The sequence below is a fragment of the Mus pahari genome, chromosome 14, assembly GCF_900095145.1.
Source record: "Mus pahari chromosome 14, PAHARI_EIJ_v1.1, whole genome shotgun sequence".
NCBI lineage: Eukaryota > Metazoa > Chordata > Mammalia > Rodentia > Muridae > Mus > Mus pahari.
The window spans coordinates 70,794,072-70,811,696 of NC_034603.1; the positions used below are offsets into that span (position 1 = coordinate 70,794,072).

At 55.3% G+C, this 17,625-nt stretch overlaps 2 protein-coding genes across 3 annotated transcripts in view; both read right to left on the minus strand.

Annotated features, from left to right (window-relative positions):
* Positions 1–8,187, minus strand: part of Arhgap27 (Rho GTPase activating protein 27) — a 32,413-nt gene extending 24,226 nt beyond the window's left edge. For both annotated transcript variants that reach the window (XM_021212366.2, XM_029545844.1), the window contains exons 1-3: positions 7,570–8,187; positions 6,505–6,632; positions 4,544–5,215 (exon numbers count right to left, since the gene is read on the minus strand). In XM_021212366.2, the coding sequence (XP_021068025.1) occupies positions 4,544–5,197 (654 nt within the window). In that variant the 5' untranslated portion in view covers positions 5,198–5,215; positions 6,505–6,632; positions 7,570–8,187. The remainder of the gene's footprint in view (positions 1–4,543; positions 5,216–6,504; positions 6,633–7,569) is intronic.
* Positions 8,188–9,475: 1,288 nt separating this feature from the next.
* Positions 9,476–17,625, minus strand: part of Plekhm1 (pleckstrin homology and RUN domain containing M1) — a 47,819-nt gene continuing 39,669 nt past the window's right edge. The window contains exons 9-12 of the mRNA XM_021212638.2: positions 15,145–15,338; positions 12,401–12,464; positions 11,890–12,047; positions 9,476–11,292 (exon numbers count right to left, since the gene is read on the minus strand). Coding sequence (XP_021068297.1) covers positions 11,181–11,292; positions 11,890–12,047; positions 12,401–12,464; positions 15,145–15,338 — 528 coding nt within the window. The 3' untranslated portion in view covers positions 9,476–11,180. The remainder of the gene's footprint in view (positions 11,293–11,889; positions 12,048–12,400; positions 12,465–15,144; positions 15,339–17,625) is intronic.

Consider the following 17,625-nt stretch of genomic DNA (forward strand, 5'->3'; position numbering starts at 1 on the left):
GAGAGAGAGAGAGAGAGAGAGAGAGAGAGAGAGAGAGAGAGAGAGAGAGAGTCAGTCCAGGGTTCAGATAGATGGAAGACTCGGGGACTCCAGCTTTAAGGCTGGATGAAGAGAAACAGAGACCGAGAGTGAGCGAGGCTTCAGCCCCCTTAGGATCTAAAGAAGACAGTGTGGCCACCCAGCTTGCAGGAGTCAAGGTAGTGAGTAGGTGAGGTAAAGAAGGTTGGGGGGCAGGAGGGTGGGGGGATGGGAAGACCTGTTCTTCCTGCTCTTCCCTTAAGTCAGACCCTGAGGCCAGGTCCTGGGCAGCAGGGTGGGTCAGCGGGGTGGAAAAGATCCGGATAGGTTTGAAGAAGCCCGGTGAGCAGCTGCCCGAGCTAGGGATCGGTTGGGAGACTGGGGGGGGGGGGGGGGGGGGCGGCTCATTGGCCTCCGCTCCCTGCTTTTACTGATCCCTAGCTGTTCAGAGCACATGGTTGGCTGAGTCCGTCCCTGAGACATTCGTCCCAGGAAGTATACAGGATAGGGAGGGCTCAGGTTGGGGGAATTTGGGTGGGAGGCAAGTCCTTTCGCCCGCCCCACCCCCAACCCCCGGACTCTCAATACCCAGGAGGGATCACTCACACAGTTCCTGACCGCTGAGGTGGGAGAAGTGAGGGCTCAGGGGGGGCTCCTTCTAGACCAGGCACTGTCTGAGCTCAGAAGCAGTGCCTCTGGGGCTGTTTGCATAAGTTCCAACAAGGCCTGGAACCTGTCCTGCCAGTGACCAATGCCCAGGCAGCAGGGGCGGGCCCTAGACCATCTGTTCCCTGGGCCTTCCTACCTCCAAGGTTAGGGCAGGTTTGACCACACCCCGAAATCTCCTAGCTAGGGAGGCCAGAGGCCACAGGGGAAGGGCAATACTGGGGACTGAACCGAGCCTCTGAAACATTTTAGGCGTGAACGGTACACCCCGGCTCTCTCTTCACTCATTACTTTAAGAGACCGGGTGGACCAGGTTGGCCTTTAACGGACTCTATAGCCCAAGGTGCTCTTGCAAATGGGTTCCTCCTGCCTCAGCCTTCTGAGTAGCGGGGATTACAGACAGGGCCTCGGAGGGCCACTTTGCTGCTTGGCCTTCTGTGTGGCCCTAACCCTGTCAGGGGCACAGGCTAGCTACTCCCCCACCCCCACCCTGTGCCCTGAATGAAGGCGGTGAGGACTTGGAGGGTCCCGGGCTGGGCCGTGTGCTGTGCTCAGAAGAGAGATGTTTGCTTGTCTTCTGCTCCCACTGTTTTGGCCCAGAGGAACAAGGCTGGCCACCTCTGAGGGCCACCTCGCCGAGACTAAACTTGGCGGCAAGGGTGGGGTTGGTTTGGAGTCCGAATTCCCGGCGTGATCAGAACTCTCTTTCTCAATGATTCTACGCCGCCTTCTGAGCTGCTAGACACTCGCCCGAGCTGTGTGCGCGCGCGCACAGGCCTCTGAGTGAGAGGACAAGGGACTGCTAGCCCCTGGGTACTGTCTTACGATACCTCAGTGCTCAGCTCTATGACCAGCGCACACCAGGTGCAGCGTGTGGTGCTTGCTGGGAACATAAAATGCCAAATATGGTCCAAGCTCCCTCTCCTCTGGGTGTCTGCTGAGTGACCTGCCCTAAGGCTTGAACTGGTAATGTGACAGGCAGATATGCCCTTTCACCCCGTGACACCTCGTGGCCCGGACCTTTGCTCCTGTTCCCAGTCACGCCCTTCTTCCAGGGCTCCTATCTGATCAGCCCCTCCTCCTGCTTCAGCCTTTCCCGCTCCGCTCGCTGGCTCTGGCCTCCTCCATTCGTTCACCCTTCCGGCTGAGCAGAGCATCTCTCTCCTTTCTCTACCAAGCTGGTGCCAGCTGCCTGCTGTTTCCACCCACACCCTTCAGCCCCTGACCCCCACAGCCTTCTGTCTTCTGCAGACCCTCAACAAGCCAGCCTTCTGAGGGCCATGTTGGATAATGTCCTGTTGCCTTTGACTTGTGCACAGTCACCTTGGCTTTCAGGCCCCTGCTTGTCCTCCGTGGTCCCTTCCTTTCCTCTTGAATTCCTCTTTTCCTCCTTTTGACAACTCTATCCAGGTGCACCCCACCTATTCCTACCCCCCCCCAAGGCCCCTGTAAGCAGCAGCACTGGCCACACCAGTGTGAGTGGGAAGCCAGGACCCTGCACAACTGTTCTTCCCCGGCCCAGGAATCTTTCTCAAGCTCCTTCCATTCCCTACCAAGAACCTTACGGTGACTTCAGGATAACTTCGAATTCCCACAAAGTCCTGCCCGATGGTAGATACCACAAAGCTAGCACAAATGGTGGGCTAAGACAGGACTACGAGACCCCCGTAAGGGCCTGTTCATGGCTCTCCTCTGCCCTTGCTCTACAGCACCCTCGCCATAGCTCCATACAGCCTGAACAGTGTGTGGCAGGGGCGTCTCTACCTCCCAGGCCATTGTTGTGCTACCATCATCCCTAGGTCTGAAGGCTCATGGGGTGTGGGTGTGGGGGGGGTGGGAAGTGGAAGGGGTTAAGGTCCAGGAGGTAGGGGGTGGAGGGAGTGGGGGTGTTGAAGCAAATAGACTTGGGGGATCGTGGTTGGGGACTGTGAGGAGCTTTGAGGGTGGGGAGTGGGAATGGGAGTATGAGCAGGGGCATATGTGTGCGCTCACGGGAGCGCTCACCGGTGCGCGCACCTATACTCTTTGGAAAACAGCCAGGATCACCTTTCAGGAAATTCCTTCCCATGTTGCCTGGGACAAGGAAGGGCAAGGGTGAGATTTCCTTCCCAAGGGAGAACAAACAAGCCATCCTTGAAGTTTGCTGGGGACAGAGTGTCCGGGGGAGAGCCACAACAGAGAATGTGCTATTGTTATACTTCGGAGCAAAGAGGACCAGAGATGCTGAGCACTGGTTGAAGCCAACGAGTTAATTAGAGACAGGCAGCAGCCTCTTTGTCCTGCATCCAGATCTCTGGCCGACTTCCTGGTTCCCTTTTGTGTCTCTAACAGTGCACCTTCAAAGGTATCTCCAACTACTGGCAACAGGGAGCTTGCTGGGAGCGGGAGGAGGAATGGGGGAGGTACCACTGGTCAGGAACCCTGGTGGATTTCTGGACTGGGAAATTTTCTCAGGAGATTCTGGAAGCTGGGGTGGAGATGGGGGGTCCCAGAGCTTGGGTAGCTGCCCTTGGACAGACTTACATAGTGCTGGTTCATGGGTGGGGTTGTAGCTCCTCCCTTCTTAAGACAGTGGGAGAAAGCCCTTGGCCGGATGCTGGGAAATTCAAGCACACAGGGGCCATTCCCACAGCCAGGAGCTCGTGGGGCAGCAGACATATTCCCAACATTACTAAGACTCACAATCTGGAAAGGCTCGGGAGTTCCCTAGAGGAAGACAGCCTGCTCAAGGGCGCCAGGGAACCGAGCGCGGACGTTTAGCCATCTGTATACCACAGGCGCCTGACCAGCTAGCTGGCAGATAATCAGGACGACCATGGATCTGCCGCAGACACTCAAGCCCGCTGCTGAGTGTTGTTCTCCGCAGTGCCCACAAGGAGGAGGGATGATCCGCGGAAACCCGAGGGCAGAGGCTCAGGCTGCAGCGAACATCGGATGGAACCCTAGTTACTCTTCCTGCACCTGCTCTGGCTCCAAGTGCTTCCACGCCTCACTGCGTTTAAGGTTCACAACAACTTTATTCCTTGGGTATTGTTTACATGCGAGGACACCGAGCTCGTCAGCAGCTGGCGGATGACCCAGCAGAGTCAAATTCGGGTTTCAGTAGCCTTAGAACCTGAACTCTGCTAGGAGCCCTAGCAGGAGCAAGGCCAAAATAGCCGGCCTACGGGCGGGCTCGCACCCGGGACTCAGTGCCTGAGAGAGGAAGGGAACTGTGGATAATGCCACAGCGGGTGGCAGATGTCAATCATTTGGAGGCATCCCTTATCCCCCCCCCCCCCNCAGGCTGTCCCTTCCTTAAAGGCTCAAGAGGACAGGACAGAGAAAGAGGATTCCGAGGCTATAAAGAGTGTTAGAAACACGCTCTGTTTCCAGTGTCTCAGATCAACACAATCGGATTCCGAAAGAGAAAAAGACCTCACCATAACTAAACTTGAAACAAGCCCATTAAGAATTTTTGTTTTTGTTTTTGTTTAAGGAACTGAAATATTGGAAGCTGCGCCAAAGAGAAGCAGATGCCTGACTTTCACATCCACCATCTCATCTGACCCGACCTCCACCCTAAGTTTCTAGGGGAGAGTCCACCCCTCCAAACTGTTCCTTACAGAGCAGGTGGCGTTTTAGGAACGTTATTCGGCGCAAGTATCCGTTATTCGGTCATAGGTTAGTTAACATCCCCGCAGGCTTTGGGGCAGAACCCTGTAGTAATCAAGCTCATTTGCATTTTGCATGAAAACGTGAATACTTAAGATAAGTGAGGTGTAGGGACATCCAGTGGCCTCAGTTAAAAAAAAAAAAAATCATCTAGGCTCTGCTGGACTGTGACCCCCCTCCGGCCCCCTCGCTCGCAGCGACCTACCTGCTTTGGGCTCTCCGCCCGCGGAGGGCAGCGCAAGTCCGGAATGGCCTCGTAGACATTCTCCGAGTCGCTAGGCGCCAGGGGCCGGGGACAAACCCAGGAGCCCGCCACGCTGGAGGCCTTAAAGTGGCCCACGCTGCCGAGGAGGCCGGCAGGGGGCGCGGTGCCGCCGCGCGCCAAGTCATCCAGGGACTGCGCGGGTCGCACCGGCGCCGCGGGCCGCACGTAAAGGCAGGCGGGCCCTCCCGGAGCCAGGCTGTTGCGCTGACCACCGGTGCGCTGTCGTGCAGGGCCACACAGGGAGCTGGCGCGGCCCCGGGGCTCGGCAGAGGACCCATCGGCGCCCACCGGGGTGCTCACGAAGCGGTAGTCGTAGGCCAGAGGCTCCGGGACTGCGGGGCGCTGCTGCGGTACGGAAGGCTGCGGGGCCGGGGCAGGGTCGCCAAGCGCGGGCAGCTCGCGTACGTACTGCGCGGGGAGGTAGAAAGGGCGACCCCCGGGCTCCCGCCGCACGTGCCACCAGTGCTCGGTGCTGCGGCGCAGCAGTCGGTAACGCTCGTTCGGTTGGATGGCGATACGGCGCCCGTCTTTGCCGGTGTACTCGAAGGGGTGTTCCACCAGCACGTACACGTCCCCCTCGACGTCCGCCGCCATCGCGACCACCTCGCTTTTCTGCAGGCAACAAGAAAAGGAGCCGCCAAGGTCAGGACTGCGCAGCGGGGAAGAGCATGGAGTCCGGGGCTCAAAGACAAGGGTTCGAGTCCCGTTCTTGCCCACTGCATTCGGGCTTCAGTTTTTCCTTTTCTGAAATGGGGACATGGATAAAATCATCTCCAAAGTTCCCATTCTTAAGATTCCATTCTGTGTCGTTGATTGTGAGATATGTGGCTTCCTGTCATCCCTTGGTGAGAACTTGAGGGTGATATAGGAATTCAGCTTTATTCTGGGGGAAACCTTGGCTTAAAGATTTGCGGTGACTGCAAGATAGATAGCACATTTGCCTGAAGGTTAGGGGAACCTCGTTTTCCCGGTTGGCGAATTGGGAATTAAGGCCCCTTTCCCGCCGTTCCTCTGCCCCCCCCCGTTTCGCCCCCCCCTGACGCCTCCAGCCTGCAGGGAATCCGTGGAAAGCTCTTAAGTGCCCCCTCCCTTTAGGAGTTTGCCCTCCGGGAGGGCGAGATTCGCGACGGAGCGCAGGCTCTAGGGCAGCCCCCAAGTTGTTCTACCTTGTAAGTGTCCCTGCCTTATTTAGTCCGGTGATTTTGACGTAGGGGCTTGGACAGCTAAGGCTGGAGAACCGGTTCTCTGGGTTTCTCTTCCCTTTCCCAGTGGCTTCGTTGCACACGTGAACCGTGAAGTCTGGCCCGCCCATCAGGGCCAGTACCGCCCCCTGCACGCCAGCTCCTAAGCAGCCTCTTAAGAGATTCACCTGCCTAGGGATCCCTCCCTACAAGGAGTGCCAGTCCGGGGGAGTAGCTTCTAGAGAATGCATTGCGACAGTGTCACCAGGGTCCTCTAAATCTCTTTGGAGTGATCATTATAACGCCCCCCCTTCAATGCTAGTTTAGTCTGGTGCCTGGTTGTGTGTGTGTGTGTGTGTGTGTGTGTGTGTGTGTGTGTGTGTGTGTGTGTGTATGTACAATCCCAACTGTGTGTCTTCAACAAAGTGAAGCTGGTGGCCTACTCCGGAAGTACTGGTCACTCCAAAACCTTACAATGACCACTCCGTTTATTGCCCTACAAGGTGGCTTGGGGACCAGCAGCGGGGTGTCCACCAGCTTGCTAAGGCTGATTTCTTTTTTTCAAGAGTTCCTTGGTGGTGGAAGGGGTGTAAACTTAGTCACTGAGCATCCTGACCCCGGGAGATGGTAGCATGGTAGACCAGAGCTGGGCGAGCAGAATCCTAGGAGTGTGTACACTTGGGTTACGCCCCTTCCCCAGGACCCCAACCGTGCACTCACGTTAGCTGGGAGGATCTCAGGCTGCCCATGGGCGGGGCTGGCGGAGGGAAGCCGACTAGGCCTCTACCATATCTGTGGGAGGGACTTCCAAGGACCGAGACTGAAGAAACCGCGCGAAACAGGAGACACTGGGAGGAGAGGCGGAGACCGACACTTAGTAGGGCTGTCCCTAGTCCCCAATACAGCTTGTCTGGGAGGGTGAGGAGAAGCCATAATGCCTGTGCTGGAGCCCTTGGAGGACGTAAGAGGCTGGGTCTCCAGGAAAAAAAAAAAAAAGGCGCGGGGAAGGGACTGAGTGGAAGGGGTGCTGATGGATAGCGAGCAGAGCCCAAAAGTCAGTAGGTCCTGCTCCTCCCTCAACGCTCGGAGGGGTTTGTTGTCCTCAGGGACCTGCGTTCCGCGGGCGCGATGCTCTGGGAATGCCCGGCGGAGTTGGCTGTCTTGTCCTGGCATGCACATTCCGAGCGGGGCCTTTTGCTCCCTGAATCACGAACTGCGAGCCCTTCGCAGCAAGATTAAGAGCACTACCCATTCCGGGAGCACCTCCGCCCTCTGAGGCCCTCTCTGGGAGCAGCCCGTCCGGGCCGGAAAAACTAGAGTCCCTTTGCAGGGACGCTCACAGACAGGAGCGCGGTATCTCGGGTTGTGTGACAAGGGGACCTGTGCCTCAGATCCTTCCATTATCCGGGGAGAGCGAAGAGATGGGGAGGGATGCGAGAGCGGGGAGGATCCCTGAAATCCAGAACGCACTCTTAGCCAGTAGGTCTGAATCTTCTGCTCCCGGTCGTCCCTAGCCATAGCGTCACCAATACCTAAGTTAGCACTGGGGGACTTCGGCTGGTTCACCTCTCGCCCCCAGACAGAAGGTAGCCCTACGCCTAAAGCTCCTCCCCGGGGTTTGGGCCTCCGGGCCCTCCTCCAGGTTCGCACTGCTCTAGCCCCAGTGCAGCCAGAAGGACTGGCGGTGCGCGGGGCTCTAGGGTGGGGACGGCCACCTGGGGGCACCTTTCCCGCCCTCCCACTACTCAACGCCATTCCTCCCTCAGTCCAGCCCGGCCCGGGCACCTTAGAACTTTCGCCCGCTGGCCTAGCGTCCACTTGTCCCGGCAGACGCGCGTGGGGTCCGCGTCCGGCGCTGCCTGTTCCACAGCCCTGCTCCGGCGATGCCCTGTTTCCTGTTCAACAATATAACCGGCGGAGAGCGCTCCGCAGAACTTCCTCCCAAGCCGGGGCTGGGCTGTGCTTGCAAGAGACAATCCCCGGTGTCCTGGCTTCCTGTCCCCTCTGGGCCGGGCCAGCGCTCTAGGAGCAGAGACGCCACCCTTCCCCCTCTTCCCCGGGATCCTGGGCCACACCTGGCTGTCTCCGGGGAGGAGGTGGTGGCAGGGCCTGGATGGAGATCTGCGGGGGAGGCAGTTTCTCTCAGCTTCTGACCAGATTAAAACTCCCACTGACCCTCATCCTTGTCGGAGGAAGTCACCGTCCACTCTGCAGGCAGCCAGAGTGCAGCTGCGGGATCCTCCCATTTTGGAAACTACCTGCCTCTTGGGAAAGCAGCCTTAGCACTCGGAGGTGTGCCTGTGAACACTTCTGACAAGGGCAAGACCCAGACTCCGAGTGCTTATTTTCTCTGGCTTCCAAGAAAGTGTGGGGTCCAACTAGGTGCTCCATTAGGGGCCGCTGAAGGCTTATGAGCAGAGAAGGGAGCCCTCCCCACCCCCACTAGGCCGATGTCCCTCTAGTGTCACAGGGTTGAGGGTTCAGCTGGACAACCCTCCCCTAATTCCTTCTTCCATATTTTGACTTGGCTAGTCTTGTCCACTAACAAGTCCACACTGAGGTGGGTATCTTAGGATCCAACAGGGAAGACACAAAATGAGGGGGGGTGAGCTCTTTCCCTCCACTCCACCTTGTCTTTTCTCAGTTGCTCTAGTCGCCCCGCCAGCCAGCCAGCCAGGTCCTTGTCCATACAGCAACCTGATGCCCAACTGTGCCACAAGCTAGCCTTTATAGACATGGGGATACCCATGGGTCTCAATTCCTCCCATTATATTACACGCTTGTGGGGACGGTTAAACAAAATATACACTAAACACGATGGTGAGTGCATGTACTTTATTAACTTGTTACTTTCATTATAGGAGGCACTTTCTGGGGATGAGAACTCCAGTTTTCCCATCCCCCTCTAGACAGAGGGTGAAAGGGGAAACTGCCCCCAGAGGCACTGTGCTGAAGGTGGAAAGACTGAACCAAAGACAGCAGCATCAGCTCAAGTGCCAGGAGCCTCCCCTGGACCTGCTGCCCCCAACCTCCAAATCCAGTTCCTCTTCCTTTTCTCTGAGCCTAGGCCCCTGGAGAACCTGCCGCAAAGATGGCCAAGGAGCACCCCACCCACTGGCTGAGGGGCCTCAAGGCCAGGAAATGAAGCCCTGGATGTTGTCTTTTTCTGTCCCATTTTCCTGCAACCTGGTTTCCCTAGGAATTAATCTGTTTCCTTCTTTTGTCCTAACAGGGGCGGTGGGGGGTGTGGTGGGGGTGGGGGCTTCTCCTGGAGCTCCTGGGGAAGGCTAGCAGCAGACAGGCCTCTGGAGTCTTTAGTCCATGAGTGTAGGAGCTAGGGCCTGTTCTCCTTGTTTGCCTCTCTCCATGCCCAGATTCCTGCTTTTACAGGTAGGGGTGGGTGTGTGTGTGTGGTATGTGTGGTGTGAGTGAGTGTGTGTGTGGTGTATGTATTGTCTGTTTCCAGCATTTAAGGCAGAAGGCTAGTTTGTGTTGTTCCAGCTGAGGGGTGTAAATCTAAAAGCCACCCCCCTGCACCCGGACAATCTAAATTCTCTCACTCACCTCTTCTCCCTTGCTGCTTGGTCTGGCAAGCGTGCTCCATGGACCCTGAAGTGCTCAGTGCACAGGACTAAGGGGAGCCAGTTGGTGTCTCCCCAGGAGCCAAGTGATTGAGATTCAGAAACAAGACTGCTTAGAAAGGCCAGCTCTTTACTGCAAAATCACTCACATACCACACACAGCAGCAGCTTCTCCCCTGCACTGCCAAGGCTTGCCTGTCAGAATATTGCATCAAATAGCAGTTTTTCCAATAGTGTGGGCACTGCAGAGGTTCACGTGAGCTCTCTTCTGGTGGGGGCAAGTCTCTCACTCGAGCACGTCAGTAGCTTAGTGAAGGCCAGGGGCAGCTCTTATGCTCACAGTCCAGGCAGTGGGGGGACTCCATCTCCTAGGCAGGTTGTGGAATACCCTCATGTGACAGGCCCACAGGGGACAGACTCTTGCCCATTCAGGGTCCAAAAACAAGGAGGCTCTGATCAGGATGTAGTTTGGGGGACGTGTTAATGCTAGCTGGGGGGTGGGGTGGGGTGGTGGTGGTGCAGATATAGATACACTGGGTGGCTTTGGAGGCTTTGGTGTTTCAACCACTGGTGAGCGCCGTCTTCCATGACCGGGACAGATGAACTACATGGCAGCCTCTGCCATCTGCCTACTGGCTCCTATGTTTTATTGCACAATTCTTCAAGCTTCAGGTGACTCAGCTCATTCACCTCAGGGAGGGTGGGGTGACCTCCTCTAGACATGACAGGCACATTTCCAGGGAGGCCCTCCATTCCGTCTGAAGCCCCTGGCTCTAAGTGCTCTGGGGTAGCCAGAGGGCTGTGGGGTGCAGGAGAGGTGAGGAGGGCAGAGCGCATACCCCCAAGAGCCTCTTAAGGGCAGCCCCGCTCCTAGGAAGCCCTTTGGGTGCTGCAGTGTCCTGCTGGGCAGGGTGAAAACTCAAGAACTCAAGGCTTTGTGAGACTAGGGTGGGTGAAGCTCTGCAGGCAGCTTTGGGGCAAATCCCCCTCTCTCTGTAGCCCAAGGATGTCACCTCTTTCTTCAGATGGAGCTCGGAGCTCTCTGGCTTCTAGCCTACTCTACCCTGCAGGGTAAGGGGGGCATGGGGATGAGGTGGGCAAGGTCGTGGCCTTCCTGAGAAGGAAAGCTCAAAGTGCTGACAGTGCTGGTGCTGGCCGCCCCGCTCCTGCTGTGCTGTGCCCGCAGCTGGGTAAGCCAGGGCTCCGACAGAGGAAGGGATGCCTTTCAGGTGAGATAGAGCGTGAGGAGCGGAGGGAAAGGTGCTCACTGAAGCCAGCCTCACAATGACAGGCCATTTGGCACATGACACTTGCACTCTTGGCAGTATGTGCCAGAAAGGGCAGAGGAAAGGCACCCGGTCCAGACAGGCTGACCCTGCAGAGGCCTGTCCACCCAGCGCCATGCCTGCCTGGGCTGGGGCTGCTCTTACCCATCCGCTCGGGTGACTTGGGTAGGTCAAGAATAAAAAAATATTTTCTGTTTAAATATGAAGGGGGGAAACCTGCCTTAAAAAACTAGACCTTTACTCAGGAGCATGGACAATGCTCACCAGGCTTCATTCCCACAGTGTATGATGAACAGCCCTAACGGAGGAGCCATGACAGCCAGGGAAGCCAGGCCCTGGGCAGAGGTACCTGCTGGATCTCCTCCTGGAGCAGAAAGGTTGTGAGGGGCCTTGGGCATCACTGGACTTCCTGTGCCTTCCCTGCAGGCCGGAGCTCTAGGCACACCTGAGTCTTCCTTACAGGGAGAAGGGGAAGCCTAGGCTGATGACACAACCAGCTGGATGGCCTCAGAAAGTCAGGACAGCTGGGTTAACTGACAATGTTCTGTTCCTGGTACTTGCGGCGGCGGGCACATCGGGGACAGCCCTTCCTCACCACAGCCTGGCAGCTCTGATGGAAGACAGTTCTGCATTCTGCACACCTGAGGAGAGAGCATTGGGGGTTGCTGGTGCCATAGACAGAACCTGGAGAGGCTGAGTTCTGTCAGCAGCTGGTGCCCACATGTGCTGCCCTCCAAATCTCTCGGAAGGCACGTCAAACACTGAACCCGTGAGTGACCGCCACACCCACTGATGTCCCATGTCACTCTGTGGCAGTGCTGCTTGACTGCTCACATGACTACTCTAGCCTATCTTTGGAGCCCAGGCCCAGAGCTGATATGGTACTAGCTGGTTCACCTACTGAAGGTGTGTGGATTATCCCCCTAGCTCAGCCTTCCATACCTACCTGGGGTGAGGGAAGGCTGGGGTATATATACCCTGTTCAGGGGCTTCTAATAATGTGTAGTGCCCATTTAGCTAAGCCTATGTCAGTGCTCTAGGGCCATCCTGTTAATCCCTCAACCCATTTGTAGACTGAGTCAAAAACACCCCACTTCAAGAGGCAGCAGTGGCGGGAGGTATGGGGCTGAGAGGTGGGTTGTAGATGTTCAGTATGTTCCTGTACCACAGGGTGAGGGTTCAGCAGGGAGGCTGGTAGGCTGTGCTTGTGGGGTAGCTTGGCTGTGTAATCCTCGTACCTGACTGTGGTGTCAAACTCAAAGGGAAAGATGATGTCCTGGTGGTGGCAGATCTGGCAGATGAAGCCTCGCTGGGTGCACAGGTCACAGTGGTAGACATGCTGGGATGCGAATTCAATCAGGGCTTTGAGGAACCCCTCATACACACCCTCTGCAATCTGCAGGAGAGTGGAGACCAGTCTTAGATGGCTCCACTGCCCACCATAGCACCTACCTCACATCTCCCCCGGTTCCACATGGGCAAGGAGCACACCCTGCATCCATCAGGCTGTTGGAGTGGGCATGGTCCTTATGGATGCTCTCCTTGAAGGAAATGCCTATCTTTTCTCACCCTTGGGGTGCTGGAACCCCTGGTTAGTCAAGAGGTGGAGGACAGGAGGGTAGCCATTCTGAGGGGTGGCCTGAGTTAATGACAGGTGTCATTAACCCTTCTGTTATTTCTCTGATTTCTTCAAGATTAAGAACCTACTTATGAGTCTAAGATTTAGGGGTGGGAGCAGGGCATGCTCACCTGCTGGAGGTCAGCAACACTGAATCTGTGAGGAGACTCCAGGAGATAATTCCTGTGGCTCAGCCTGCAGAGACAACACAAGCACTTCCTCAGAAGGGCCTCCAGGGTCAGACCTCCAGGTCCTGCTTGTCTTCCCCTCAGCCCCGCCTACTAGCCAGCAACGCAGGTTGGGATCATCAGGCAGGCCCAGGGTTCAAGTCTGTCTGCCCGAGCGACCATCTGAGCTGCCTAGGACACCGAGTAGCCCCCAGCACCGGGGACAAGCTAAGTGACCTCCCAGGAGACATCGGATTGTTGTGAGGGTTGAACAATTTAGTGAACACACTGGGTACACTATAAACACATGACTAACGAGTGGTGAGGATGACGCGCGATGACACTTGGCCAGGAACTGGGCTAAGTATCTAGTCTTTGTAGTAATCCTGTGAAGCCAGTTCCATTTTAACTCCCACCTTGAGAAGACAGGAAACACAGGTTAAATGACTTGCCTGAGGTCATAGAGTTAAGAATCTGAGCTAGAACTTGAACATAGGAGTCTGGGAGCCCAATCTGGGTCTAGGATGGTGAAACCCATACAACCTGGCAGGCTACACTGTACCCTGTGGCTGAGGACTCCAATTTGCCCCAGTAAGCCTCCAGCTTTCTGGGAACACGAAGCTGACATTAATGGCCAGGAAAATATTGAAGGGGGGTACAAAAACTGACCCTGAGTTGGCAGGAAGTGTGGGGCTGATGTGATGGAGACTTTTATCCCTGTCACCCTCTTTTCAGTCTTAGGAGCCATCAGGCCCTGGGCCTTCCTTGGGAGTCAATGAATCCTTGGCCTGACATTCTCAGTGTGGCTTTGCAACTTATTTTCCTGTAAGGTTTGGTCTAGGTCAGTCAAGGGTTGCTCTGTGCTCTTCTCTTCCTCTGTGCTTCCTCTAAAAGGGATCTTTTAAGGGAAAGCGTGCTTGCTGCACAGAAAGGAGGACTTCAGTTAGGATCCCCACTACCTTGTAAAATGCTGGGGTGTGGCGCAAATCCCAGCACTGTGGAACAAATGAAACAGGCCCACAAGGACTCACTGGCCAGCCAGTCTACCTAAAAAATGGCAAGGTCTGGGTTCAGAGACAGACTATTCCCAAGGGATAAGACAAAGAGTGACTGAGCAGGACAGTCCTTTGGCTCCCGCACTGGTGTACATGGGCCCGTGCAACCTCTCTTTCCCATGTACACACATACAAATACAATTTTTAAATAAAATAGGAGTTCCACAGGCAGGTTTGCAGGGCTGTGCCAAGGTGCAGACAGCAAGTCAAGGAGATGGAGACAGACAGAAAGAGGTTGCTTCGGCAACCTCCAAAGGTTGCCTGGAAACAAGTCAGCAGGTAAGGAGGGCAGCTGGGGCCAGCGCCCAGGAGTCACGGTGTAGTAGTCACCCATCAACACAGACCTTCAGGTCTCTGTGTGCCAGAGAGGGAAGTGAGACTCTTCCCCCTGGGCAAGGCACAAATTCTTTGAAGCTCTGGCCTATGGAATCTCTCAAGGAAGAAAATGGGTCAACCTCATGGAAAAATGTAGATCCATGTGCTGGGCTGCTGTTAGGTGGCAGAGACCCCACAGAGGGAGGTAAGGCTCTGGGGGTCACTGGCTGTTCTGGGCAGAGGAGGGCCTGCATTCCTCTCCGATCTCCCCAAGAGTCAGGGGACCACCAGACACATCTCTCCCCAAGACACAGTGCAGGTTGGCTCTGGGAGAACTGGCCTTTGCCTGAGCAGACGTGCTCAGATGGTGCTCTTTGTGCTGGCCTCTAGGGAGCAAGGCAAGGGAAGGACAGCCTGCAGGTACTGGTAGTCTCCAGAGAGCCAGCGAAGCAGACACAGACTCCACACTGGACAGTGCATCTTGCTCCTCCCCGAGGTCCGCCTTCCTGAGGACCTCCAGAGAGAACAGCCCCAAAGAGCTACATCTTTGCTCATGACTGTGGGCCTGGTGACGCACGAGGCAGTCACAGAGCCCTTGTAAGACTATCCTTAAGTGCAAGGTCACCCTCGTCCCCTGAGCACCAAAGGACCAGGCTCAGAGTAGCAAGGGGCTTCTAGAGGGGTCTCCTGAGTGTCACAACTGCACATGCCAGAGACGACCTGCACAGAACTGCTGCCCAGGACAACAGCAGCCAGGGGATGAGCCGGGCTAGCACCCTTCTCTCTGCTGCCCTTTACCGCTCTGCCCACTTCCCCTCCCTCTTCTGCCCAAGTTTGCTGGCACTAAGCTTTCCATGGTCTCCTCCTTAGCCAACCCTCTTCCTCTTTCTCTCTTCCACTTACTTCCCAGCTCTCACTTCAGAAGTCACTCCCTTCAGGGCATCTTTCTGATGTATCTCTCTGCCCTTCAGGTTAGGTCTCCTCTGTGCATCTGGACCATCCATCCTCTCTCCCACCCTCTGCCCCTGGAGGGAGGTGCTGCTGGCTCAGTGCCCCCTACAAGATCCATGGCTTCCTGAAGGGAGGCCTTGGGTCTGCCTCACTCAGCACAATATTCACTGACTTCTTCAGGAACAGTCATTTTCATAAATTTTTGTTAAACAAATGAATGACCATATAAACAAAACCACAAATTACCCTCAAAGGATGAAGTGATTTCCTACAACAGCCCAGTGGGACATTCCCAGCTCAGTTCTGGAGTCTCCCCAGTGGACACATTGCCCAGGTTTTGGCTGGTGTGTACACTCACAGGTATATGAGCATATGAAGAGTGCTCACCTTTTGCACAACTCCTTCAGAGCACCACTTCGGCACAGGCCTAGGTAGTCCCCCAGAAGTTTCAGCTGCTCCCGGCTCCTGCCAATGAGGTGCATGCGTTCCACATGCTCATACAGAGAGGCGTTTACCAGCTGGAGGTTGATGAGGGGCTGGGCCCGGATCTGGGTCAGGAACTTCAGGGCCTGCCGGCATACCTGAGAAAATCCATGAAGATCTTAACTGTTCAGCCAAGACTTCTACTTCTGGCTGGATGTTGTGTTAGCTAGCTCACACCTGCCTGAAGCCCGCACCCACTGAGTGGTGCTTTCTTCACAGTATACAACAGGAAATAAGGTCAGACAATTGTGGTCCCTTGAGCAAGGTCACACAGCTCAGAAAATGGTTGAGTCAGTATCTGAACCAGCTGGACTCTCAACCCGTTGCTGTCTGATTCTGACCACGCAGAGACAAGGGAGGGGTCCCCTTTCCATGGGCCTCACAGATTTCCCATACTTTCCTGTCCTCCCAGCCCCCTTTTCCTGCCTACAGGAAACATGCTGTCCTCAGGAACCAGGTGACTCCGCTGCCATCAAGCTCCAGCTACAGGAAGCTACAGAGAGACAGAGCTCTATGATAGTCCCACGTGCCCTCAGCTCTCGCCAGGACTTCAGGACAGTCTTCCAGGGTCTCAGCTTCTTGCTCTCTACTACAGACCTGAGTGATCCCTCTGTATTCCCGAATTTTCAGTACCACCCTTAGGGAGAGGTGGCAGTGCCTGCTACACAGATGAGGAAATGGCCTCAGAGACGCTCAAATGGCTCATCCAACTCCGGTGGATGGCAGAGACCAGCACAAGTGGTCTCTTTACATGGGGACTACCAGAAACTCTCTTTTCTGTGGCTAAGAGCTAAGGTTCGCTAGAGGAAAATCAAAACACACTTCATGACATTATTTTGAGTTTAGACTAAAAGCATAAGCTTTGGCACAGGGCCTGGCACAATGCACATCCTCAGAAAACGGGAGCTGCAGCCACTACAGTGTAGAGCCTACCCTGGTCCCAGTGGCCCCTGAGGGTCCTCAGGAGAGCTGCCCATATACTTGGGGAAAAGAGAGACCCCAAGTTCCTATCTCCCAATTGCCAGCAGCTATCACCCGACCACAGCAATAGGTAACTCCATTTCCCATGTGCCAGAGTCCAGAGGGAACAGCTCCCAGTCTGGGCAAATCCCAGTGGCTAACCCTGATGGCTGGGGTCCAATTATACCCTCTAGGCTGAGCCCAGCTTTCCCCACAACTCAGCCTCCGATCCTAGGCAAGGCTCAGTTGAAACAACATCCGGCAATGTGTTCTGAACACTGCCCAGCATTGCCATGGGGCTTCATGCTCCCCAGAGTCTGTTCATATCCTGTGGGCATGGACAAGTAGACAGGCAAAGCAGAAACTTGGTCCTGGGCTGACATTCTGCCAGGTGCCAGCTGGATCTCAGAACAAGTGGGTCAGCCAGCATAGTAGCAGAGAACAATGAAGTTCTAAATCCCCGGGCCAACTACTCTCTGTTTTGAATTTTCCTGTCTTTCCCAGGCCAGTGATTGCTGAGGGAGAGCTGGCTATTTCCTGGTCCCAGAAGTACCTAGAACAGGACTCCAGTGTCCCCGAGAGGGAAAAGATGAGGTACAAAGACCACAGCAGCTAAGGAGGCGTACCATGGAAGTATAAGGCTAGGAGAGATGTTTTATGTTTTACTACTAAAGGCTCTTATGCATCTTTGAATTTTGACATTTACTCTCCTCTCCGTAGTTGAATACTTAATGCTTAAGGGCAGGGGTGGAGACCAGAAGAGCAGAATAAAAAAACCAGAAGAGCAAAATAAAGCCAGTGTTGGGGTTTCATCTCACCATGGGGGTGAAGCTGACTGAGTCACCATCCTGGTACCTTGGGGCACATTCAAAGCCAAGACTGTACAGCCTTAGGCTCTGACAGAAGCAAACGGCTTCCGTGTTTCTAGTCCGTGCCCTTGTGAGAAAGCCAGGTCTGTTCCTCTTGAGGAGGTCCCTGGACAAGTGGATCAGGAACAGGAGGTGTTAACAGGCCTTCCCAGGAAGGAAAGGCGCTGCTGACGGCACTGTGAGACTGTCACAAGCAATATCTCCTTCAGAAGCACTAGGTACACTCAATAAAGGGACCCAAAGGCCATCATGAGGGCTCTGTAGAGCCCCAGAGTGGGTGTGCACACCTTTAAACCCAGCACTCTAGGGAGGCAGAGGAAGGCAGATCTCTGTGAGTTAGAGGCCAGCCTTGCCTATACAGAGACTTCCAGGACAGCCAGGGCCACGCAGAGAAATCCTGACTGGAAAACCGAAAACCAAAAGTCAAAAACCAAAACTACCAACCAACCAACCAAAACAAAAACAAACAAAAAAGCCAAAGGGGAAAAAAAAGATGGCTCAGTAACTAATGTGTCTGTAGCCAAGCATGACTGAGTTGGCCGGTTCCATTCCCAGG